Below are 27396 nucleotides of genomic sequence, written 5' to 3' on the forward strand. Positions count from 1 at the left end.
AGGTCTCTTCGGAGAATCCTTGGCTATCGCTGGTCGGATTTTGTGTCCAACGAGCGGTTGCTGAGAGAGACTCGGATGAGATTTGTTACCTGCATAGTCCGTGAGCGTCAGTTGCGGCTGTATGGACATGTGGCTCGTTTTCCTGACGCTGATCCTGCTCACCAGATTCTCTCAGCGAGGGAGTCTCATGAGTGGAGGAGGCCAGTGGGCCGACCACGTGCCTCATGGTTGCAGCAGGTTGACCATCATCTCAAGGAGATGGGGATGGGCCTGGCATCTGCCTGGGGGATGGCCAGACGGAAAGTGGACGCAGCGACGCGCTGTTCTGGCACATGCTCCCATACCTGACCTGACCTGAGCAGCCTGAAACTTTGCATGCATACGAAGAAAACTCCAAGGAAGTGAAAGAGTGAAAATTGGGTGTTTGGGTATATTAAAGCACCCCTTTGGAAGATAATCAACGGCCTTATTTAATTATATCCTTCATCAGGAGATCCTCGGCCATCTCGCTCTTTGGGGTCAGGCATTTCCTGGGTCACCTCACTGGGGTCTGAAGCCGCCATGTTTTTTGGCTTGCCCAACCATGCCTTGACTTGGAAAAGGCCACAACGATTTATTAACGGTAAAGTTATTTTTTTCCACTTTCCTTTCTCATATTATCGAATGCTTGTTCATCATAGCTACAAATCTCTGCGTACATTACGATGCTTATAAACACCTGGAGACTCAGCGTTCATTGCTTTAGTTCATTTCCGCACATGCGATCAACACGAGTATCTCTTAAATTCAGGAAAATTACAAAATTTAAGCTCCAGAATCAAACTTACATGCAGTTCCGACCCCTAGAAAAGTGATCATTTGTTCAATTCGGACATATTTCACATTTTGGGCATCTCCAGGAGGTGTACGTTTAATATGACGGTCGGTGATTGCCAATTGTATGCCAAGGTTCTTTTCACTTAATTCTTGAGGTCTTGGTATTTGGTCATTTTCTTGATTTCTACATTGTTTTGTCCAAAATCACTGCTATTAACCCCTCACTTAGCAATGCCTTCTTCTCTTTTTTTTGTATCGAAGTATGATATCTTATCGCAACGCTTTGTTTTCGATGTTCACATTCGACGGGATCATAAGGTCGTACATGAGCGGTAGGTACTTCCATGCTTTCAGCGATTACTTTGGTTCATGTCCCACAAGTTTTCTGGAATTGGAATATCAGTTTTTGCAGATGTGCCAGCGGATTACTTTACAAACTCTGTTGTGTCGTTGTGTGTACAGCTGTTGAGATGGGTGTGTGTGTGTATGTGTGTGTGTGTGTGTGTGTGTGTGTGTGTGTGTGTGTGTGTGTGTGTGTGTGTGTGTGTGTGTGTGTGTGTGTGTGTGTGTGTGTGTGTGTGTGTAACTGCGTGTGTGTGTAACTGCGTGTGTGTGTGTGTGTGTAACTGCGTGTGTGTGTGTGTGTGTGTGTGTGTGGTCATTAAGCATAACATATCATTCTCTTTACTAACCCGACTTCCACCCCTCACCTTTATCTCTTATTTTTTTTTTTTTCACTTTCTCTCTCTCCCACAGTACAGCAACGTATGGTGTGGCATAGCGATACTCACCTCCCCCCTCACCCCCTCGCTCTTACCCTCCCCCTTCCTCCTCTCTCTCTCTCTCCCTCCCCCCACCCTTAATACCGTGTGTGTGTGTGTGTGTGTGTGTGTGTGTACATATATACACACACACACACCGTTAGTCAAAAGTCCGGAAACATTGTAAAGGTGATAAAACAAACGAACTTTCCGATGTTTCCGGAATTTTGACTGTGTGTGTGTGTGTGTGTGTGTGTGTGTGTGTGTGTGTGTGTGTGTGTGTGTGTGTGTGTGTGTGTGTGTGTGTGTGTGTGTGTGTGTGTGTGTGTGTGTGTGTGTGTGTGTGTGTGTGTGTGTGTGTGTGTGTGTGTTCGGTCATTAAGCATAACATATCATTCTCTTTACTAACACTACCTCCACCCCTAACCTTTCTCTCTTATTTATTTTTTTCCCATACTTTCTCTCTCTCCCACAGTACAGCAACGTTTAGTGTGGCATAGCTCTACTCACCTCCCCCTCCCCCTCTCGCTCTTACCCCACCCCCTCCTCCTGCCTCCTCTCTCTCTCCCCCTCCCACCCCCACCCTTAATACCACGTGTGTGTGTGTGTGTGTGTGTGTACACACACACACACACACACACACACACACACACACACACACACACACACACACACACACACACACACACATCAGGAAGGCAGTTGCAAGGTTTCCAAATTGACAAATATGGGATAATGGCTCACATGGTGATCCTGCTCATACACATTGCTATGTATAAATGGTGTGGAATTTAGTCACTATGTAATGGCCACAACATAGTTTCATTACTTTTTGGAAATGTAAGCCAGCCCAACATTTTTTTTTTCATCAAACTTGAATATTTAACTCTCCTTTTTCCCTCCTGAAACCGTTCTACCTCTCACTCGACCATACATTGCTCTCCATTACTAAAACTGCTTTATCACCCCTTAAAACATTTTCCCTTTCTGCTCCTTCCCACTGGAACAATCTTTCTCCTCATATTCTTTCTGTTCCTCATATCCAATTGTAAATCAAAGGCGATGACAAATCATTCAGTACAGGAAGGAGCTTCAGAAAAGCTTTGGTATGAGAATCATCGTTACAGACAATCAGCAACAAATTAGAACGTCACTCAGTAGTGCGCATACCTCCACCAGGCTGAACAATTTATTTTTGGCATCCCACTGATTGGCCAGATCTGAATCCAGACATTAATAAAAAGCAAAAAAGCTTGCTGTTGTAACACACAACCTTTCCACCAAATTTCGTCCGAATCTGTCCAAAACTTTTTGAGTTATCCTGCTCACAGAGAGACAGACAAACAAACAAACAGACAGGGGTGAAAACATAACCTCCATCCACCTTTGGTGGTGGAGTTAACAAGCCCACCTGTGCACCCATTTGCAGACTTCCTAGCAACTGCTTCTCTTCAAACCGGTGTCGACAATCCTGGCAAACCCACAATGGTGAAGGAAAGAGTCCAGCACCCAGAGACGTGCCCACGCTATCGGGAAGAGTCGTCGGAATGGCAACCTGCTGTCCGCCTGCTGCAACAGGGCTTTCAGAGCTCACAACAGGGAGACTTCCAGGGCTTTCAGCTCGGCAGAGGAGGCAACGCCATGAGCCAGAATAGCCTGGCTGCAGTGGACTGAAGGAAAATGGTACCTTCAGAGGTAGATAGGTGTGTGACAAAGATTGGTTCAAATGTCAATGGAGAGCAAGAAAAAGCTAAAGCAAAATATATATATATATATATATATATATATATATATATATATATATATATATATATATATATATATATATATATATATATATATATATCAGTGTGACCACTCCTTGGCTTTTTTCACAAGATCTTGGCTATTCGTTGTTCACCTTGGTTTTCTATAGGTTTTCTTGGCGTAAGGGTTTTCTATTATCATCGCTTTTCCGAAACCTTGTGAATTCTTCGCTTTTTTCATTGGCTCACCTTGGCATTTATGAAAATGAGGAGCGGTCACACTGATATCTATATATATATAACATCATCATCAACCATCCTAAAAAGTATACATTACAAAATATATTCTATTCCATTCTATAGGGGTTCATCAACATATTAGATATGCAAGTTGGGGGGGTTGGGGGTGGGGGCTCACGGGAAGGTTTTACGTAGAAACAAAAATCAGTACCAGGGGTTCAGGTTGGGAGAAGCACCCAAATGCTAGTCCTCTATATGGCATTTTGTGGATCCTGGTATTACAAGTGCTGTCTTAATAAAACACTCCAATTCTGGGAGAACGAACATGTACGTATGGGCGGGTTCTTCGCCAGTAAACATAATTTGCACACGGCTCGCTGTCTGATAATATGTGGTGTAATCAGCATGTCACACTGATGGAATAAAGGGTATTATACCAAAGATAAATGAAACAAAAAAAAAACAAGTAATGGGTAGGTTATACAAAGGGTAAGATATGCTAATTGGAATTAAAATAAAGCAATGTTGGCAAATCGTCACAGTGCAATTTATTATTGCAAATCAATGAAACACAAAGTGCATAAAATATGAAAGTACATACACAACATATACGTGAAAAAAAAAAATATATATATATATATATATATATATATATATATATATATATATATATATATATATATATATATATATATATATATATATATATATACACACTGTAAAAACATAGTATATTTAAAGGAAAAAAGGCACATCCAACCAAAAAGGATCCACATCTACTCTGCTGATCTAGAAATGACCAAGCAAGAGCCAATTCACTCTGAGACGACGTTTCACCTGCTTCCCAGCGAGCTTCCTCAGGCCAATAGACTCCGAACATGTCTGCTTTTATGTCACAGGCAACAATTTATTTCCGGTTATGAGCCGGTGCGGGAGGTTAAGTGAGGGGCGTTTCTATTTTGCCCAAACATGAGCAATAAACATCAATCACATCAATGATGGTCTGCACTGTCCTTTTTATTATTCACTCGTGATCTAGTATTGCATATATGGGGGTGATTGCGCGTGTGTGCGCTGGTTCTTGTTTTAGTGTTTCCGGGGCACGAACATGGCTTGTTTCATGTCTGGGTTGGACATGATGTGTGGGATGCGTGATTGGTCGAGTTTCTGTTGAGTGCTGTGCATGTGTGAGCATGGTGTTAGGTATCAAGTGTTGTTGTTTGTTGCTCACCTCAGCCAACTGTTTGCACCATCCAGTTTTTTTCCATTCGTTTCAGAGGTATGTATTGTGTGGGTATGGCCACAGCCTTCCCAGTTAGACCACCCTCTCAGCTCTTGACATGCCATGCCTCCAGTTATGAATCTGTCATTTATTGGATGTCATGTCTTGGACACGGGTCCCATCAAAGTCAAATTTATTGCCAGATTGCAGGCAATGACACGCTATGGCTGATTGTGTCATCTTTCAAAGCCGAATTGCTCTATCATACTCATCTAGCCTTATGAGTTTCATTCATACTCATCTAGCCTAACTCATCGAGACTCACCCTAACAGTTTCACCAATGTAGAAGTGGTCATAATCTCTGCATAATGAATGGTAAACTACTCCTGATTTGTCACCAGTTGACACCTTGTCCTTTAATTTTGAAATGACATTATGGATGGTGTATAGAGGCTTGTGTGCCACACCAATCCATGTGCTGCGTACTATCTTGCCAATCATTTCGGACTGTCCCGGGTAGTATTGCAGTACAGTGCACAAGCATGTATGGCTCCTTCCGTTCAGCCAGTACTGGTTCTTTTGCTGTGGGGAGTCTCCCTTCTCTATACTGTCGGAACCCGCGATTTGCGGTGTTACATTCCTGCAAAATGCCAGGAATGTCGAATCCGCGAGTGTCAGGGCATTGTTTCAATGAAAAAGAGGGGATAGATTCCTGGCACTTCGTGATTCAGGAGGCAAAATCTAAACTCTCAAGAAAAACCACGAATACAGCCGCGAAAATGTGAACAAAACCGCCAATAAGCCTGCCAAAAAAGGCAAAAAAGTGAAGAAAAAAATTGCAAATATGCGAAGCACAGGGCTGTGAATGTCGAAGCAGGTCGCATTTTATAACCCGCGAATACCCGTGGTCCAAGAATAGCGGGGTACGACAGTACCAATTATTGAGTAGGACTACTCCAGCTAATCTAATTTCTTTAATTTCATTGACTATCGATCAGCAAAACTCCACCAATAACGCAACCTACAATCCAGCCATGTTCGTGCCCCGGAAACACAAAAACAAGAACTATCACACACGGACACTCACCCGCATATAAAAAATACCAAATCATATATCGATATAAATAAATGTGTGTGTGTGTGTCTGTCTGTCTCCATCCTCCATAACTCCAAAACCATGAAACCTTGCAGCCTGAAACTTTGCATGCATACAAAGAAAACTCCAAGGAAGTGCAAGAGTGAAAATTGGGTGTTTGGCTTAATTAAAACACCCATTTTGAAGATAATTAACGGCCTTATTTAATTATTTCCTTTATCAGGCGCATCCTCGGTCACTGCTCTCTGTCGGGTCTTGAGGCGCTTCCTGGGTAACCCCACTGGGGTCTGAAGCTGCCATGATTTTTGGCCAGCTCAACCATGCCTCAACTTGGAATGGGCCGCAACGATTTCTTAACGATAAAGTAAATTTTTTCACTTTCCTCACTCATATTATCGAATGGCTGTTGATGATAGATACAAGTCGCTGTTTACATCACTTTGGGAAGTACTATAGTTTTCAAATTAGGAGCTTCCAGCGATTTTATGCATTATATGAGGCAATTTTTGACGATCTACTCTCACAGGCTAATTAAAGTATACCATCGAAATATTATAAATTCCGATCTTTGAGGATAGGATATCGTCCGGACTTTAAATCTGGAGTGAAATCCGATAATTTAAAGAAATAACGAGTGTTATACCAAATCCCAAATGCCTATTTACTTCAACCAAGTAAGGCTATGTTCCCTCCTCCTCGATATCTACACAAGAAAATGTGAAATTTCCAAAGCATTAAACTTACCTTTTTCCGCTATTTGGAGAATTATAATGAGTGAACAAAAAATTTAGGAATGTGCCAAAATTAACCAGCTTTATTGAGCGACTGTATATGATTTAATGCATTCACTGCGAGACCTCGAGCCCTGTCCCCCAGAGGGACTGCTTATCCAGTGTCTGCCAGATCTGTGCATATTTTTGAAGGTTTTCGAGGGATTCTACAGTGAATCAAAGCAAATCTGGTGAAAACAGACATTTTAAAGTAAAGTTAAAACATTTGCGTGGACCATGAATCGATGTACCACATGACAAGTGCACAAACAAGCAGGCAACATGGCGGATTATCTGCAATGTTTATTTCTCAGGCGATTGAACTTTGCAATGTCTCCAGGGATATTTTACATTCAACAGTAACTATTTTGTGGATGAAGTCATTATTTGAGGAATTCATTAAATTTCTTTGACTGCAATGGGTGCAGTGAAGCCCCCACTTCAAAGTTAAAGGAATCCTATATGGTTTGCAGCAACAGGCTGGCCAGCTGTTCCTAATCAACTATAAAATTGGAGTGCTTGCTTGAGTGCTTAAGCCACTTGCAGAGCACCCTACAGTCGATAACGGTCCCAGGCTACGTAATTCTGAGCGAATCGTGCACTCACTGCAAACACTTTTGTCGTGCCACGCCACAACGGGCGAGCGGTTCGTGCTCCGCCACTACGGGCGAGCGGTTCGTGCTCCGCCACTACGGGCGAGCGGTTCGTGCTCCGCCACTACGGGCGAGCGGTTCGTGCTCCGCCACTACGGGCGAGCGGTTCGTGCTCCGCCACTACGGGCGAGCGGTTCGTGCTCCGCCACTACGGGCGATCGGCCCGCGCTCCGCCACAACGGGCGAGCGGTTCATGCATGTTCCATGTATTGGACGATGTGTTGGACGAGGTGTTGGACGCCCAAAACGGGCGAGCGGTTCGTGCTCCGCCACAATGAGCGAGAGTACCCTCCTCCCACACCCACCTCTGTCCCTGTGCTGTCTGTCTCTGGTTATGTTTAGACGGGTCTAGGAGGTGTTAGTCTCTGGGCCGTATTTATTCTGTGACAGGGGAGAAAATGGATTTCAGACATTATTTTGTTTCCATCTGCACTGTTATTCTATGCAGAAGCATTTTAATGTGAGAGAATGAATCGTAATTAATGCTCCACCGCATGTCTACCTTCCCTTCCTCTCACCTCACATGGTCTTCCCTTCCCCCCCCCTCCTCTCTCTTTTCCCCTCCACTTCTTCACTCTCCTCCCTCTCCCTGACATACATACATATATATATATATATACACATATACATATACTCTCACTCTCGAATTTTCTTACTCTCTCCCATCATCCCACATTACTTGAACAAGAACATAGATATTCCTCTTTGCCCTCAAGCACAAGTTCATTCTTGCACAGCGATAACACCTTTGCGAGTGTTCATTTTCAGGATTTGACAAATAAAATTGTTTTCTTCGTGGTGCATTGTAAATGTACAAAAAATAAAAATAAAAATCACAAGCAGCATCCTTACAATAATTCACGGAGCAGTGTTTGTGTGTGTGTTTGGCATGCCATTCCTCCTACAGTTCTGAGCCTATTGCATCCAGACTTGCTACATAGGATAAGCATGACCCCAATTAGTTTATCGAGGTATTTTTATCTTTGCTGGTTGTCTTGGAGGGAGGGGGAGGGGACGCAAATTCTCAAGGTAAATATGTATCGTGTCGCATCACCTCCAGGTGGGGGAGGGTATTACAAGTCTCCACCATTTACAGTGCAGTATTCTTGTCCCGACGTTTTCCAGGACAGTAAGGCGTTTTGAATTATTAGCAGTGGGTATGTTTTTGCTTCATGCACGTAACCCGGGGGGGTTTTTTGCATATAAAGAGCTCTGTTAGTTGCCAACACACCGCCCAAATAAAGGTACACGTCAGAAGAACGTGTTGCATGTTTGGAAAAAGATCGCCCGTAGGGTGGGTACTCTGCTCGTTCATGTTACAATAGTTTAAAATGCACAGGCATAAATGATATTTACAAAACATCGCTTCATCTTTGGCAAACACCAGCAGAAAAGATATATATATATATATATATATATATATATATATATATATATATATATATATATATATATATATATATATATATATATATATATATATATATATTAAAGTCTTGAAGCTCTTTGGAATGCAACAAACTAAGAAATGCCAAAAACTTAATGTGACCCACAATATGGGCCTGGATATGTGCAAGTCCCAAATTCTCCTGAAGATGTAGTGTGAGCACAAATTGACAGACAGTACGAGTTAACAACCTCTGTCCAAGCCTGAATGATATTTAACAATTTGCCAGACAGTATTTGCCACAGGATGTCTCAAGCACAGCAAGGCTCCAAACACAAATCACACGAGGGAACACCATTTCAACCGGAGCAACCATGGAGCCATTGATCAATTTGCACGTGATGCTACCCCACTTGTGATGCACATTATCCAACACACAGTTTTGCCACCTCGAATGCCGTCTTTACATGCACTTGCATGTTTGACTGTGTCAGCATCACCAGAGTGATAATATTTTCTCAGAGAAAAGTTACAGGGGACTGTGGACACAGCTGTGAGTTACAAATTTGCTCGAGCAGAGCTGCAGCTGTCACACTCAACCATTGCAAAAAACAGTTTTAAGCATAAGTTTGGAGGAGGATTTAAATCATATATATATATATATATATATATATATATATATATATATATATATATATATATATATATATATATATATATATATATATATATATATATATAAAAGAGTTCCCTGGCAAGGAACTTAAATGCGGGAGGTGGCCATTTGGTTCATCAAGCATGTGAAGTGGTTGCCAACATACGTTGTTTGTCCATGTTCCATCCTTTTTAAATGCTGAACGTCAAACAAGTAAGCAGCACAAACCTGATTTTTCTTTAAGTCTTTTGTATGATCCAGTCAGGGTTCAAACTGCTGACCTCCCAGACTCAGAGCGTACGCTCTGACCATTACCAAACCGAATCTGATTTTTTGGTTAAATAGTCCTGAAAAATTATAAACTAAACAATTTCCACATAATTAATTGCTCCTCCACGATCCTGAGACACTGCATCAGGAAGTGCAACAGTGACGACAGTATCACGGAACCTACAGGTTAAAACACCCAGGTATTAAAGATGAAATCGATACATTACGAGAGTGAATGCATCGAAACAACCCTGGAGCTGAAAGATAGATAAAAGCAATACTGTCAGACCCCCACATTCACAGGGGATACTTTCAGAAAAATGCCGCAAATGTCGGGGCATTGTTTCAATGAGGAAAAAGGGAGATAGGTTAATGGCGGCTAGTGATTCATCAAGGAAAAATGAAAAATCCCGTGAAAACCCACAAATACGACCGCGAAAAACCACGAATACGTAAAGCACAGGGTCACTAATGTAGAAGGAGATCAAATTTTATGAACCAAGAATGTCAGGGTCCGACAGTACTTCAAGTCAAATCCTGTCCTGTCAAGTAGTCAATATCAATGAGGCAGCATTGTCATTGAGACATCCTAAAGAATATTCCTCATGACTTGGAATTCTTTCTTTATTTTTTCAATGAACAATTAAATATTCAAACTAGAATGGCACTCGGTGGAACACATACCTCGACCAGGCTGAAACGTTTACATTTTGTATTCCACTGATACGCAAGATCTGGATTTGGACCGCAACCAAACTCGAAATATTGTGGAAAACATCGTTTTAGCTCTATCTCTCAAGGGTGACGAATCGCATTAAAAAACTTCTGGTATCAGGAAATGCAATGTTCACCAAAATCTAACCAATTCATTCTTGTCACACACCAAACCTCCACTCATCTCCACTCATGGCTCGCAGACTTCCTCTTCTGTCGCAATCACCATGTGGCCCTTAATGGAGTTCTCTCATCCCCTCTTCCTGTCCAGGCTGGAGTGCCTCAAGGTAGCGTTCTGGGCCTTGTTCTTTTTCTGCTTTTCATCAATGATCTCTCTGACTCTGGAAAATCCTCTTTATCTCTATGCTGATAACTCCACCCTCTGCCATACCATCTGTCATCCCTCAGATCAGCAAGCAGCAGCTTTTTCACTCTCTGCAGATCTGGATAAAATCACAAGCTGGTCCAACACATGGAACATGTCTTTCAATCCTGACAAATCTCAAACTCTCACATTGTCTCTCTGAAAGGACCATCTGGAACCCCCCCCCAACCCCCACCCCCCCCAATCCACTTTCTCAACAATCCTCTTGAAGAAGTCCTTTCATTCAAGCTTCTGGGTCTCACTATCTGCCATGATCTTTCCTGGGAAAGCCACATTTCCAAGCTGGTCTCAAAAGCCAGTCAGGCATCCTCCGTCGTGCAAAGTCCTTCCTTGGCCCACCTGAGCTGCTGACTACATACAAAGCCTTCATCTGCAGCCTGGTGGAGTTCTGCTCTCCCCTCTGGGCTGGTGCTAACGCCTCTCACCTTTCTCGGCTTCACGCTGTTTAAGCCAAGGCATTTAGGATTATTCACATCTCCCGCGATGAGGCTGAGCCTTTGGGTCTCTCACTCTCTTACCGCAGGCAGGTCAGTGGTCTTTCTGTCTTCTACCGTCTTCTCCCTGGCCTCGACCCCCCCCTCCCCGCTCTGTCTGAGATATGTCCCCCCCATATTTCTGCAGGGTGATCAAGGTCTGCCAGCAACCCCCTTCTGGTAAAACTACCTTTGTTGACCCTTTGACCTGAAAAACAATAGACTTCTTCCTTATGACAAACTCTACCATGTGGTGAAGTTTCGTGAAGATCAGTTTAAAATTTGACCTGTAGGCGATAAACAGACAGACAAACACACAGACAAGCCGGTAGGCGGTGATGGGTCGCCCAGCATGGAAACTATAAGATATAGAGCAAAATGGATGTCATATAGCGGATAGGGAATCACCTTAAGATTATGCATATCAAATCTCATCCAGTTCCATCGACTGATAACTACTCGGTATCCATTAGAATGAAAAGTACCGAAAATGCAGTTTGAAATGGGAATTCCCCAAAGTTTGAGGGGGTGCTGTGGGTGAACAAAGATCTAAATTGAAAATCCGGCTCATTCGTTTGTGCACAATGTATTCCAGACGATTAGTGTGAATTTTCATGACCATCCGACCATAACCCTCCAGCTCTCGTCATAACCATCCGACCATATATATAACGTCATAACCAGCATAACCATCCGACCTCCAGCTCTCGGATATTATCGATTTTTGCACCAATTGACCTTTGACCCCTGACCTAAGCGAAATCGGCCAATATGTCCTGAGGCAAAGTTGTAGTACTCATTGAGTACCATGAACCTGCAAAGTTTCATTCGTATCGATGCACTCACCTGGTCGCTAGGGGGCCTTCAATTTTTGCCAATTTTCGCGCATACCCTAATTGTAGGGGTGCTGCGGGTAAAGTATTCCATATATCACAAAAACCGGAATATATTTGATAGAGCATCACCTGTAGATCATTCGTGCCAAATTTAATAACCCTACGTGGGATAATGGCTTTCGGAATTGATTTCGCGTGAATGGTACCGATTTTGAAAGAACCAAAAGCGTCCCTAGCAACCATAACAACTTCCAAAGCACTTGGTCATAAGATGTACCTACCACCCAAGTTTGGTCAAAATCTGCCCACGTTTACTACCAATTATGCTGATGACAAACGAACAAACATCCAAACAAACAGAATTACTGACAATAAGGGTCACCTATTTTTGGCGACCCAATAGACAAACAGACAGAATAACAAAAAACAATACTTGCAAAATGCAAAAAACAAATATGACCTCAAACATTATTGGTGGTTTAATTCAATGACCAAATATGCAACTCCTCTTCAAATTTCAAGTGAATTGGATGGAAATTGGGGATTTTAGAACAATCACCTCAGTTGTTGATCATGGGCCTATGTTGACCTTTTGGTCGATGCTGTCCTCAAAAATAATTGGCGAGTTGAATTCAATGATCTGAAATATAAATCCTCTTCAAATTTCAAGTCAATCAAATGAAAATTGAGGATTTTAGAAATACCACCCAAGTTGTTGATCTTCGGCTAACGTTGACCTTTTGACCTCAAAAACAATAGACTTCTTCCTAATGACAAATTCTACCATGTAAAGTTTCGTGAAGATCGGTTTAAAATTGTGACTTGCAGGCGATAGACAGACAGAATAACAACATCGACATACTTGGAAAAAAAATTCGATTTTGCAAGTAACAAACAGGGGTAAATATGTAACCTCCATCCACCTTCGGTGGCAGAGTTAACAACTGAAGTAGTAAAACGGCATCTGTTGTTTCAACATGCACAAAATTTCTCTTTTTTTAATCAGACAACAGCACCCAATGTCTGGAAAGTGTTGGCCCAAAGAATAAACACTGCAAATCATTGGCTGTTCTTTGTTCACATCAAAAATATTACATACAAATTAATGAATGTTGAATAGAACAGATCTCATTTTGTGTGCAGCACGTGGCCGCTGGTTCGCATCATTACTGAGAGTGCGGCGACGCCAATAATGCAGTGCCTCATAAGGGTTGTGGCAGGAATTTGGAATTTGTTCAGGGTGCCGATGATAACTTGCCTCCTCTTCATGAAAGACGCCTTGGGAGCTCACATCCACCAACTATGCAACAATAACAGACAGGGCACAGTTTAATATCAATCCGAGAAACGGGCAGACATTGATGAAGCACCCTGTATCATAAACACCGGGATTAACAAAAAACAACGTAATTTTAATCAGTTTATCGCTAGGCCAAGATCCAAACGCAGGTGAGACAGCTCAGAGGCAAGTACACATACCTCCAGCTAGATTATCCTGCCAAATAGAACAGATGAAACATAAAAGAGGCCTAATTATTGCATAATAAATTGATGAACTGGTGTTGTGTCCATAGTTGGTATCCTACAAAGTTGACCATTACCCACCCTGGACAACCCAACCCCCACCCCCAAAAATGTTTTTTTTTAAAATAGAGATGGGGCAACAGACTACATATCAGTTTAACTCTACATTATAAAGTATCCTGAACTATTTTCTTATCACTCTTGACTACATTTCACACCTCAAAGTATATATGTGGGTCTGGAATTCCATATGACTAACATGACCACCAGCTGCAAAAAGTGCAGTTTCAGGATGACTAATAACCTGAACTTAGGGGCAATACCCCTGGGTGCTCACCTGGTAGTGGCTGGATAAGATAACCAGGGAACCACTGGTAGGCATGGATGACCAACAAAATATATAATGAAGAAGAAAGTAAATACCTATGGATTGTTTTTTTTTTGACGATTTGAACAATCTTTGGTACATCACAGGTGATAAAGGTGGTGGGTCAAGTTTCCATCGAAATTGTGTGTGTGGTTTTGCAGAAGATATCAAATATATATATTTTGGGGGGCTTACACACCCCCAGACCCCGATTTTCTTAATGTCATTAAACTTTGATACATCATGGGTGAGGAAGGTTGTGGTCCAGTTTTATCAGAATTTCATGCGTCGTTTCTGAGAAGAAAGCAAATACCTATTTTGGGGGGCAACTGCCATAGACTCCCTTTGGGCCTAATTTTTTTATGCCAAAAACAGACTTTGGCACATACATGGTGATGAACATTGCAGTAAAGTTTTATCAAAACCGTGTGTGTAGTTTCAGAGAAGAAGTTCAAAGTATTTGTGGACGAACGGACTGACGACGCGCCATCCCATAAGCTCCCCGGAACTACGCTCCAGGTGAGTTAAACACTACGAGGGTAATCCAATATGATCTCGGAAGAGGATAATTTATTGGTTTTAGAGTATAATCCAGATGTGTTCTTTAACATATAATTATTCATCTTACTAAAAAATAGCACATCAAAGTGTGACACAATTTTCATGAAGATGTATGAGAGGAGAATGGACGAAAGAAGAAGACCCCAAAGGGTAAACTGAAAATGGTGGGAGGGGGCTCCAATAAAGACAAAGATAGATCCTTCATAGCAAAAACTTGGTGGTTTTCTCATTTGTATTTGGACCCAGTAAATTAGAAAAAGGTCATCGCCCATGCACAAGGCAAAAAGTGGGGATAAGCAATTGGTTCACTCTGTCTGTCAGTCGACAAACGTCAGGTTATTATCGAGGAACTAAATTCGAATTTAATTTCATATTTTCAACACTGTAGAACACGAATCGGAACACAAATCTACAGTATTAGCAGTGCTTTGACTGTGTATTTGGCAAATTCCATGGAATCTCATCCTGAACACGCATGCGCAGAGAGGAGCAAGGTAAAAAAAAATTAGTCTGTCTGGTTCTCTGTCTGGCAGTCAAACGAAACTTAGAATCATTCCAAACAAGAAACTTACTGTTTTTTAGGAATGACATAAAGGGAAAAAAAAAAAAAACCAATGTCACCCGCAGGGTGACCCGTATCTTGCCAAAAGGTGACCACGTGTGACTTCTTTAAGGTCACACTGAGGTGAACAGAGCTGCTATCCACCAGGAGCGACTCCTTGAGGAATATCTGCCTACGAGAGATTCCGATGAGAATCGTTCTACAGAGTAACCATGAAAAATATGCGTTTACCTCATAACGTCACCAAATGACGTCATAATGTCTCAAGCTTGACATATCTAGAAAACACTCATCGAGGTGTTCAATTTGAGGTACTACACGATATGGTTCCTAAAACTTGAAAATTTGACCTTGGGGTCAAATATGTTTGACCTCAGGCGCTAACCATGAAGGTCAAGGCCAATCGCCACCAAAAATTAATCAGCTGAGCGCCAGACCATGAACTATATTCTCATGAAGTTTGAAGACGATCCCATCAAAATTACTCAAAAAAATAAGGGTTTCATCGACTCCCCTGATTTGCGACAAAGTGACCTTGACCTTCAAAATTTTATGCACTGAAAGGGCCCAATTTTGTGCTCCTCCTTGCGGTCGAGTCACGTTTTTCTCGGTACTGTGACCTGGACTGAAAGAAACCGTACCTGTAAGAGTGCATCGCGCACTGTCCACCCCTCTATAGGCCTCTGATATGCGAAGTTACAAAAATTTCCAATAACTGTGCTCTGCAGAATTTTTTATACATGATTACAGACAAAAAAAAAAAAAAAAAATTACAAGCTGACTAACATATCTTGCAAAAAGTTCGTTTTGGCAAGATAACAATATAAGAAACTAAAAACTCATATAACGTGTTAAATAAAGTAAAAGATGGTGCATCAACGGCAGTAAATTTCCACAAAAACGTTTTAAAAAAATTTTCTACAGCCTTTAATACTTCCCTTTTATTTCAATTGAATTATATACTTGAACACTATAGAACAAAAATTGCTTTCTTGTCACTTCCAAAAACTTCCACTTTAGCAGAACAGTACCGAGACAAAATATTACGCCATCTCGACCAATCAAATTTTCCGCTCACACTCTCGGCATTGGGGAATATCAAGAGACAGACAAAATCGTGGCTCATAGGAAATATAGATTGTGCTCAGAAATGCAAAGCAAGAGTTGAAACGACCCCTTCCCATGTCCTCTTTCTCAAGACTGCAATGGGGAAGGTGTACTCTGAACTCTGGTTTATTCAAGGTGCCAGCAATAATAACTTGCCAACTTCACAAAATAAACCATGAGGCCTTCAACATCCACCAACAACCAGCGCTTTCCGATGAACAATGTATCAACGTATCACCCTGCGTGCAAAATTCACCAGCTCAGTTTTATAGCCGAGAGGGCTGAGATTCAAACCCAGGCTGGACAACAAAAAGGTGAGTATGCAAACCTCCTCTATACTATTTTGCCAATCAGACCAATGCTCAAGATCAGAGGTCAGCAAGGAAACGAGGCAGAAAAACATGCAACCAAGCAGACCGACCTGAACATGGGTTCAATATGCCGTCATGGTTTCCACATGCTCTTTACAATACTAACTGTCCAAACTGCAATGAAACTCCGTTACATTTTCATTCGTTACCAACCAATCCGAAGTCAGGGAAGTTATGGGTGAGCTTGAATTAGTAAATATCGGCACGGTATGGTAAGCGAGTATTGCAAACAGCATCTGAAAACCAAGATAACAGATCAAACTCCCATTTCTTTCTTCCCAACCACCCCACCGCATATGCCTGGTGTTAGCTTCATGGTTAGGGTGGTGGGCTTGGGATCCTCAGTTCTGAGTTCAAATCCCGCTCAGCTGTTGAATTAATATCAGGTGGGGTTAACTCAGCCTGTCATCCTTCCGAGGTCAGGAAAATGAGTGCCAGCTTGCTGGTATACCGTCGGAGTGACGACCCATCCAGAATTGTGCCCAATAGCCAAGGAGACTGCTTTGGCAGCATCAACTCTCTGCACAGAGTATGGTCCCAATCTCCTCCTCACCACCCAAAATTCCTCCAGGTAATTAATGCAATGTCATGACATCAATAGGTCTCGGGTCCACTACTGATTGTTAAAGGCAACAATTGAAGTTTATACTGTACAAGTGAGAAAAGCTTAAATACCGTTATGGTTTTATTAAAGTTTGTCTTGATAACCAAACCTGATGCCACCTGCACTTGAAGAGCCATGTTCTTGGCCAATCAAAGGTGGGACACACAAAACCACAGGTATCATTGATCGAGCATGTGCATCATTTTGGATCACCACCTTCAGCCACATCCTCTCCCGCTCAAGCAATTTTCATGTTATCAAAATCTCAATAGGAATATAATGATGCAACCGCTGGGATAAAACACGATACAAATATATGGCTACGGAGTAATAATACACACCAGCTGAAACCCCGTCACAGACGGATTCCGTTCATTCAACCACCCTCACCAGCTCACACACACTCGAGGGACATGGACTGGACAGGGTGTGCTTGCCCCCGCCTACTCATCCCCCACCCCTGCCCCATTCAATCTGCTTACCCCCACCCAAAAATGTAATTACCCCAGCCCCGCCTCTTCACTCCCCACCCCCCGTCTTTTGATTCCCCGCCCCACTTGTCCCCGGGCCCCCACCCCCTGTCCACCCTTCACACTCATCTCCGCCTCATTCAACCCAGCCCCCGCCCCATTTCCCCGTCTCCCGCTTTCAATTTGCTTACCTCCGCCCAAAAATTTGCTTACCTTGCCCCCCCCGCCTCTTCACTCCCTGCCCCCGCCTCTTCACTCCTCGCCCCCATCTCAACGAAAACTGTTTATTCTGCTTCAGCGTTGAACGTTGACTATTGCCACTATGTGCGATGCACTCTTACAGGTACGAAGTTTCTTTCAGTCCAGGTCACAGTACCGAGAAAAACGTGACGCGACCGCAAGGAGGAGCACAAAATTGGTCCTTCAGTATTAATAGATAGATAGATAGATAGATAGATAGAAGATAGAAGATACAGTAGACGCCACTTTATAAATCCACGGTTATAAAATCCAGCCACTGATTGTGACCAAAATGAGTTGGAACGGAATTTTACATCGAGAAATCCGCCGTTTAATAAATCCACCTGCTTGGCACGTGCGAGGTTTCAACCTAAGCTTGATGTAGTATGCGCTGCCGCAGAGAGAAAAAAAAACCAACAACAACAGCAACTGGTGACGGACTTCGAATCCCGCCGCCACTCGAATCCCTCCGACCCCGAATCCCAATAGCCAAGGGAAGAAAGCGACGACGAACCCGAGCCGATGCCAACAGCGGCAGAGATGCGGACGGCAATCGCCAAATTGGACAGGGGACTGCAGCTCTCAGGTTTTGCCCATCCCGATTTCCGCCACGTGACGGATTCAATAAAGGAACATTTGCGCAAAACCTTCCCTCCCAAGCAAGCAACCTTGGAGAGATTCTTTTGAACAATCCCCTTGGCACCGTTTGATAAATCAATGTTTTGTAGCATAAAGCAGGGTTTAACGACATTCGCTTTTTGTCTTATCTATCCAGTAGGTGGCTGAAAATAGGTTCTCCGGTTAATAAATCCAAACGGCGTGGTCCCATGGTGGATTTATAAAGCAGTGTCCACTGTACAGTGTTTATTGTTACATTTTTTGTATCAAATTCACATTCTGAGGTAGTCACCATGTGCAGAAGAGGATTTTACATTGCAGACGCTATTTTCGAGGAGTGGAATTAGTAATTACACCTCTCAGCAGTAATTTTCTGACAACAGACGTCATGGCGTCAGCGAATAACCGATGATGTCATGACGTCCTGACGCCTCTCAGCGGTGACGTCACACGTCGCCATGTAAACGAATGTAAAACGAAAAGTGTTTATTCTGCTTCAGAGTTGAAGTTTGACAATTGCCACTATGTGCAATGTACTCTTACAGGTACCATGTTTCTTTCAGTCCAGGTCACAGTACCGAGAAAAGCGTGACGCGACCGCTAGGAGGAGCACAAAATTGGTCCTTCAGTATTAATATATAGATTTATTGACCCTGTTAGCATCCACAGGCACGCTCTTTGTCGGCAGAAGACTGGTTGACACGCCAACGTTACTTTTATGTCCCCACGGTGGTTTTTACATATCTGGAAGTGCATTAATAAAATGCTGTTACGGATATTCAATTGGAATAGACAGACAGTTCAGAAGGTTTATGAACTCCTTTTATCAACATAATAATGAATCGAAAAATGCAATTCATACTGTGACACCTTCAATTCCCATCACACAATCCATCACGTCATTTACCTGCAAACCCTTGTTGTTGTGCGTTACGACTTGTTTATAAAGATGTGTATTTATGCAGGAATTGTTTCATGAAGATTCAAAAATTGCTTTCTTGTGCAAATGCGATAATTCTGCTTTGATCACCACTCACTAAAAGACAAATTTTAACAATCAATTTCCAACTCTCCATAGCTTACAAGAGGGTAGAAAATGAATGGCAGACCCGGAGTTATAATGAACCAGAGAGCTGCTTCCTGCCGCTTAAAAAAAAAAAAAAATTTGTGCCCATTGAAAAATACTGTACAGTATATAATATCATGCCTGGTGTTGGCTCAATGCTTTGGGTGGTGGGCTTGGATCCTATGATCCTGAGTTTAAACCCCACTTGGCTGTTGAATTAATACCAGGTGGGGTTTGACTGCCTGACATCCTTCCGAGGTCGGCAAAATGATTGCCAACATACTGGTATACTGTGTCGGAGTGGCGACCCGTCCAGGATTGTGTCCAATAGCCAAGGAGTCTGCTTCGGCAGCACCAACGCTCTGCACAGAGTATGGTCCCAGTGGATGTATTGATATAATATCCGGCAAGAAAAAGGTTTATTTCTTTACAAACTGCCTGGACCCCATCTGTGATCTGCCATTTTGGCTTAAATGGCCTTGAAATTTGTCAGTAACACATATCTGGTGGCCAGGATAGGAGCAGAGGGCAACTTGTATGTGAAAATAAATAGACAGATAATGTATATAATCTGGAAGCATTCAACACCGAGGTTCCACACCACCACACCCCCGTCCCAACTCATAGTTATTGCCCCCACCCCACTCACAATAGCCCTTCTGAATTTGAATTGCACCCTACCCCTTATTTCAAGCTTGGGGTCTGAATAGTGTTGTCACAATGGGCCTACAGTGTATTAAGAAGAAATAAAAAAGTGGCCATGATTTTTGGAAGCGTACGTCATCATGTGTTTCTTAACCTAGATTAAAGTGATTGGTGAGGTGGGAAGGGGAGTGCATGTATTGCTTTAGCTTGATTATAACTCTCACCTTTAGAATGTGTAAAGAGCATAGATAGATGGTAATTTTCCATCAGCTGAACTTTTAAGGAGTGTATCACACATTCCTTGTTTAGACTATTCATAATTGCTTTAAGGCTATTATGATTAGACAAAGGGTTGATTTTGTTTGGTTAGTCTTCCCAAAGGGTTCATGGAAACTGAAATCAATCCTGATATCTTACTGCCACGCAAAGCAATAAAAGGTTCGACTCCTGAACACAAATAAACATTCGGGCTTGTGGTGCACAAAAATTCCATCAAGCAAATGCAATTCATATGATGAAAGATTACATGAAGCACGTATGAAGTAGGTGATATACTGCAAATTCCACAGAAGTCCTCGTCGTTTTCATTTACCTCAATCTACGGTACTTGAGCCAGTTGAGCTCGTCTTACTGTCATCTGCAAACCCACATACAGTTAGTTATGTTTGTTGGACAGGAGGGTACTAATAAAAATAATTTCATCATCTCTACTTTTTTGAAACTCTGAGATTACTTCCCCATTATTACTTCCATTAGATTTCAGTTGCAATGTGAACCAATAACTGAAATGGAATCTGAACAGAAAGATTTTTTTTTAATAAGACGACTGGACCCGTAGATTATCTGGGCCCTGGCCTTATGTTATAACCCAAATTTGGTAGCATTCTGACTCATGGGTCGGGAGAGGAAGATTTTTGAAGGAATTAACGTGATTTTCCCAAAAATTGACGAAGTCGGCCATTTTGGCACGCTTCCGGTCACATGATCGGTATGACCTCAGCAATTTAACATCCCTACCGCCTACCCTAGCCGAATGTAATCCAAATTTGGCAGCATTCTGACTGGTGGGTCATGAGATGATTTACAAAGAAATTTACGTCAACCATTTTGACCTACTTAAAGTCACATGACTGAAACAAGCTTTGCAATCCCTGTTACTAGTCAGGAACGGAACGTTGCTGCCGAATTTCAGCGGGATCGACCAAGCTGTTTGGCCAAATAAGACAAAATAGGAAACGGACGGACGGACAGAAGGACAGACGGACAGTGTACCATGACAATACCTTGTCTGCAATTCCAATTCTAGTTAAGCTAAATATATGGCATATGAAAATAAGGGAGGGTGTGAGGTCGATGACTTTTGCTGTGCCGTTTTTCCAAGTCAGGCATTTCAATTATTTTACGGTAAAGAATGTGTCAACTAGATCTACATGAATACGTGTGTGTGTATATGTGTATGTGTATGTGTATGTGTATGTGTGTGTAAATAGAGTGCTTGGATTAATTAAAACACCCCTTTTGAAGATAATTAACAGCCTTATTTAATTATGCCCTTCATCAGGCGATCCTCGGCCACCTTGCTGTCTGGGGTCTGAAGGCAATTCATGGGTTACCACACTGGGGTTTGAAGGTGCCATGTTTTTTGGCCTGCTCAACCATGCCCTAACTTGGAACAGGCCGCAAAGATTTCTTAACAATAAAGTTTTTGAATTTTTTCCACTCTCCTCACTCATATTATCGATATCTATGAATCGCAATACTGATAAATGCCCGGAGACGCCAGCGTTCGTGGCTTTACTAAATTTCCACACATGCCATAGTCTCGAGAATCTCTTAAACTAAGCCAAATACAAGCTCCAGAATTGAACTTGGCAGCAGTTCTTACTGCTAAAAAAAAAGTGTTCATCTACATAATTCCAGGAGAGACAGAGACAGAGACAGAGACAGAGAGACCGGTGTTTCTCGACAACCACTGGTCCGATCCAATTGAAACCTGCCAGGTACATTGCTGGGGCCCTGTGGATGTGCCTTTTCAAGGTTTGATATTGTTACGAATTCTGGCCTGCCAGGCGTGCGAGCGATTGCGTAACTCCAATCACAACTGCATCGCCCACCAGACGGACAATTCAGTCATGACCCTCCTGGAACTACTGCCAGGAGCCAGTCACGGGTGGGGGTTTAACCTCACCACGATCGTGCCAATTGCCCACCCGCGCAGGATAGGGTTGCTCGCCAAATTCGACCTCCCTAAGTACCTGCGCGAGTAGTCGACCGGGCGATCGTACCTCGCCGCAGGTCAGCCTAGGACACGAACCGCTTAAGCGATCCGTTCCGTGCTACAGTGATAACAGAGCGGTGTTATCGCCGACCTCGACGGATGTGATTCTGTTTACCGGGCGTTCGAAACCCTCTACTAATTTATTCCGCGATTCAATATGGCTCTTTCAAAAGGGAAAAAGACGACAAACGGGATACATTTCACACGAGGACATTTATTATAACACACACGTATTCAAAAGCAAGGCAGTCATGCAATGTACACAAAACAAATAGAAAGCGTAACCACCAAATACGAGCAATGTACAGTCACTTACACAGGTCCACTTATAGGGACACGGCGCCACAGCAGTCATACAAAAGCAAAGAAAAACCCTCTCATAGGCAAGGAGGTAGACGGGGTTCGTAAACCTTTATGGTCGTGGGCCATGGATGACCGAAAAGGCCCGCGAGACCAAAGGGTCTTACCCGCGTCCTCGTGGCGCGACGGTGAGCAGGTCGCGACGTCGACTCCCCACGGCCTTGCGTAGCCGCGCCTGTCCTCGGGCCCCTGGCGTGGTCAGCGAGCTCTCTCCGGCGTTGCTGCTGGTGCTTCCACGACCCACAGCCAAGCAAGGAAGGACTGGAGGGCAGAAGGGGCTTCAGGACCAGAGAGAGAGTGGTGTCGATGACCCAGACAGAGAGCTCATGGACCAGAGAGAGAACGACGTCAAAGACCCAGACAGAGAGCGATCACTACCTCCAGACCTCCAGACCCACAGCCCCACTCCCTCGACCTCTCGTTCCACGTGCCATTTTATCTCGACGGCGTATCGCCCCTCCCTTCGCGGCGTGCGGGGGCGGAAAATTCCAGGAGAGTTCGGCCCGGCTCTTTTGTTTTAAGAACTGCCTCCCTGCGTCTCTTCCGCACGTGCTTTTCGTTGGGGGGGTGGGGGGGAGGGGTGAGGCCGTCGTCCGTTCTCTCCCGACGAATGTCAGGCTTCTCGCAACCCTGCTGAGGTGGCAACGTGGTGGTGGTTGAGGCGGCGTGGTTGGTGGATGTTGTAATGGTGGCGTGGTTGGCGTTTGTTGTAATGGTGGCATGGTTGGCGTTGTGGTTAAGGTGGTTGTTGTGTGGTTGATCCAAAATAACGATAGATAAAGAAAAACGGCTATCTCAAAGAGTCGCAGCCCGATGAACAAGAATAATTCTCTTTAAACAACGGTGGGGAACTATCTGCACATAAACTTAGCGTCATAACTGATCTAAGGACCCTTTATGGTGTATTGCGAATTTCCACAGCCGTAACAATATTAATCGGACAAGGGCTTCCCAAGTTATGGCCATTTATTTACCAACCAATGACAAGACACATTGCTGCGTAGGCGTGGCTGCGTCGGTCGTTGTGCAGCCGGCCGATGATGACGTCACGGGCCGTGCCGGTTACGATGGGGAAAGGCGCCTTAGTTACAGTGGCGTAGGAGTGGCAATGGTCAATGGCAGCGAATGTTACGGCAAGCAAAGACAGGGAGCTAAACTTGATTTTAATTTTAATTTTAATTAACCCTGTGTTTGGAAGTATCACAGCAGTTGTTACTTCAATGCAAGCGATAATTCGTGGAATGCATGTGAACATTCCGTACGGGCACGGACCACTTCCGGATAGTGATGACTTTTTCTCGATTTCTTATGCACATTTATAGATAAACACAATGCTCCAATCAAGTCGTCATTTACGAGAGCAAAGGAACGGCCTGTGAGGTTGTTTGAAAGTTTATTTATTCATTTATTCTTTGCACGTATGGCCACGCACGTACGGCCACGCGAGAGCGAAGGAACGGCCTGTGTGGTTGTTGTTTCTGGCACGCGGTTTGAAAGATTTTTTTGTTTTTTTTTTTGCATGTACGGCCGCGAAGGAACGGCCTGTGTGGTTGTTGTTTCTGGCACGTGGTTTGAAAGATTTTTTTTTTTTTTGCATGTACGGCCACGCACTAGTTTGTGCAATTTGGACATTGCTTGGGTGTTTGTTGATGTTCATGTACATCTCCTTGAAATGTCAATATAAATGAAATGTTGTTTTTTTTAATTTGTTTACTGAAATTCCCCCAAAACAACGGTGAAAGCTACTCAAGATTTTTGGGTTGAATACAGCACGTACTGTAGTCGGTAATCACACTGACTCCAATCTGTGGATTCCCCAAAAAATTGCCGATATCAGCCAAGCACTAATATTATTTCGCATTTGGAAGTTTACTGCACGCAACATAGAGGTCCTATAGATCAGTTATATCGGTAAGTACGTGTTGCCAGTTAGGGTCCCGTCCCTAGTCTAATGGGTAATTAAATGTTCCTGAGCTGTGGAGTTATTTTAATAGTTAGGTTTTCTTTTCTTTTATTTTTACACCACCATCAACGCCAGCGTCATCTTCCCCTCGCTCTGCTTGACGTCTTTGTCTACGTGTGTTCAATCACGTAAGGGGGCGGAGATTTCCTTCACCTCAGATCGAGACTCCGCCCAGAAGGGCAGGGGCATGCCCCTTGTCCAACCAGAAACCTCATCACCTCAGATCGAGACTCCTTCCAGAAGGGCGGGGCGGGCCCCTTGTCCAACCAGGAAGCTCAGCACCTCAGGCTGGCTCCGCCTTAGCCAGATCGAGTGTTCGGCCCCCGGCCAATTGGGAGGCCGCGACAAATCGTCCGAGAACGGACCGTCCATTGAGGAGGCGAGTGGCAAAAAAAGGAGGTCTCTCACGCCTGAGCACAAAAAGGAGGGTGGTCTGGACGAGGATAGAGAGGAAGAAACGGTGTGCTCGTGGCAGCAGCATTGGCGAGTTTGAAGGACCGTGTGTGAGACATCCCTGGTGGGAGAGGACGTTTCAGTCCAGGCAGTTTCGAACCTGGCATCCAGGGCCAATGAGTGGTCGTCGACGAGAGCCCTGCAGACGTCGTGGTTGCGGGTTCGAGTCCCGTTCCCCCAAGATCGCGAAGACCACACGAGGTGGACAGGTCCGAGACAGGCCTCAATAAAGACCGCTTTTGGTCCAATTCTTTTGGGTGTGTGTGTGTGTGTGTGTGTGTGTGTGTGTGTGTGTGTGTGTGTGTGTGTGTGTGTGTGTGTGTGTGTGTGTGTGTGTGTGTGTGTGTGTGGCGCCAGTCAGTTAAGTAGGTAATTGTATAAGTGCTGTGCTGTATATACGTGCCTTTTATATTCAGATAACTCTGCTCTTTTGTGTTCCCCTCCCTGCCTATTGTTAAATAAACATCCCCATTTGTGAAATGTATCTGCTCGTTCATGTCCTTTCCTCCATTGGCTTAGCGTGCTGCGTGTTGGAAAATTAGCCAGGCTGTTGCCGCTGTAATGGGACATTTGGACCGACGAATCTCGGCGATAAACCGCTCGGGTCGCACGCGGTTCGAGTACGCTAAGCGGCTCATTCCGTACGGGTGCCGTTGAGGGTGTGGAGACTGTAAATCGCCACATGGAAATCTAGGTTTTTTTTGAAAATTGGCAAATAACCCTGTACCACGTGGCAGAAATATTGACGCTTCATGGTCCGATAAGGGACCTGTACTTTTTCGGAGTTTTCCGAAAAGGTACGATCTAAATTCAGGGCGATCGGTCGAGCCGACCCTACTGCTCTATCTAGCGGTCGTGATCGCAGCCGATACCCGGCCCCACAACAATATATGTGCATGTTTGTATGTGTATGTGTATGTGTGTATATGTTGTTCATAAGGCATAACATTTTCTCGCTGCTAACTCCCATCACTCCTCACCCCACACCTCACTCCCTCTCCCTTTCTCAAACCCTCTTTCTGTCTCTGGACATGTCCAGGCAGTGATTATGTCCAGACAGTGTTCGTCTACGGATGTGTCCGGGCTGTGTTTATCTCCGGACATTCCTCCCCACATGTACTGTTTGTCAAAGTCTGCCTCTATCTTGGCCTGTAATTCTGCTGTTGGTGTTTCCCCACTCTCTATATTGTTCCTTTTGTCCTGTTGCATCCTGCTCCATTCAACATACTACTACTACTATTACTACTACTACTACTACTACTACTACTACTACTACTACTACTACTACTACTACTACTACTACTACTACTACTACTACTACTACTACTACTACTACTACTACTACTACTACTACTACTACTACCTCTTCCACAAGCCTCCACTATGTATACAAAAAATTTTTATCAGAAAAAGCAAAATAAAAGAGAAAAGTAATGAACAATTTTAACCTTACTTCAACTTGACCATGGTATTCCTGCAAAACAAGTTTTTCATTCTCACATATACAGGTTCGGGGAGATAAGGAAAGAAAGAGTGAGTATGGAGACATGAAAGAGGAAAGAGAAAAGGGGAAGGAGGTTGAAAAAAAAAAAGAAAGAAAGGGGAGAAAAGGGGATACATGGTGGGAATGGGGAGGACAGGGATCAAAACGTCCACCATTTGAGGGTATAAAATACATAATTATTGTTATGATTATGGGGGTAGATGAACCGATTTAATAGTACAGATAGGATTGTATAATGTAGCATGGTACGTGGATGGGTAGAAGCACTTCAATGTAAATACGTCAGGGAACCTATCAGCTTAGTGTTACATGTCACCATACGAGGGGTGGTGCAGTGTTAATTAGCTTCGGGAGTAAAAATAAGTTCTGTTCGGGATTGATTACCCTCTGTGATTTTCCCTATGTTTTTATATTCCAAGCCACACCTACAGAAGGAGAAGCCCCAGCTTCCCGGGTTTGGAGGCGAGGAGGCCACGCCCCAGGGGCAGAGGACAGGGAGGGTGATAAAGAAAGGAGGATTGAAGGCACGGTGTGCTTGGTGAGGGGGCTTCAGAGACAGCAGATCGAGCAGGGTAGATTGCATGTCTGGAGTGATTGAGCAGAGCAGATTGAGCAGATCCGATCGAGGAGGTGCTGGCCACATTTGCACTTGTAGTGTGAAAAGCTGCTCCAAGTGAAG

The 27396-nt window shown here is 43.6% G+C and overlaps 1 protein-coding gene across 4 annotated transcripts in view; it reads right to left on the reverse strand.

The window, feature by feature from the left end:
- The window catches only part of FAM193A (family with sequence similarity 193 member A), a 169241-nt gene that overhangs the window by 114966 nt on the left and 26879 nt on the right, over nt 1–27396 (reverse strand). For 2 of the 4 annotated variants that reach the window (XM_085848317.1, XM_085848316.1), the window contains exon 2: nt 2989–3264. The exons of 1 other annotated variant lie outside the window; for it this stretch is intronic. In XM_085848317.1, the coding sequence (XP_085704443.1) occupies nt 2989–3264 (276 nt within the window). Of the gene's footprint in view, nt 1–2988; nt 3265–22904; nt 23118–27396 lie in introns of those variants that run through there. One more of the 4 variants, XM_085848319.1, reaches the window with a different exon arrangement.

Source organism: Eptatretus burgeri, chromosome 12, assembly GCF_056783735.1.
Source record: "Eptatretus burgeri isolate ZD-2024b chromosome 12, Ebu_testis_v1, whole genome shotgun sequence".
Taxonomy (NCBI): Eukaryota; Metazoa; Chordata; class Myxini; order Myxiniformes; family Myxinidae; genus Eptatretus; species Eptatretus burgeri.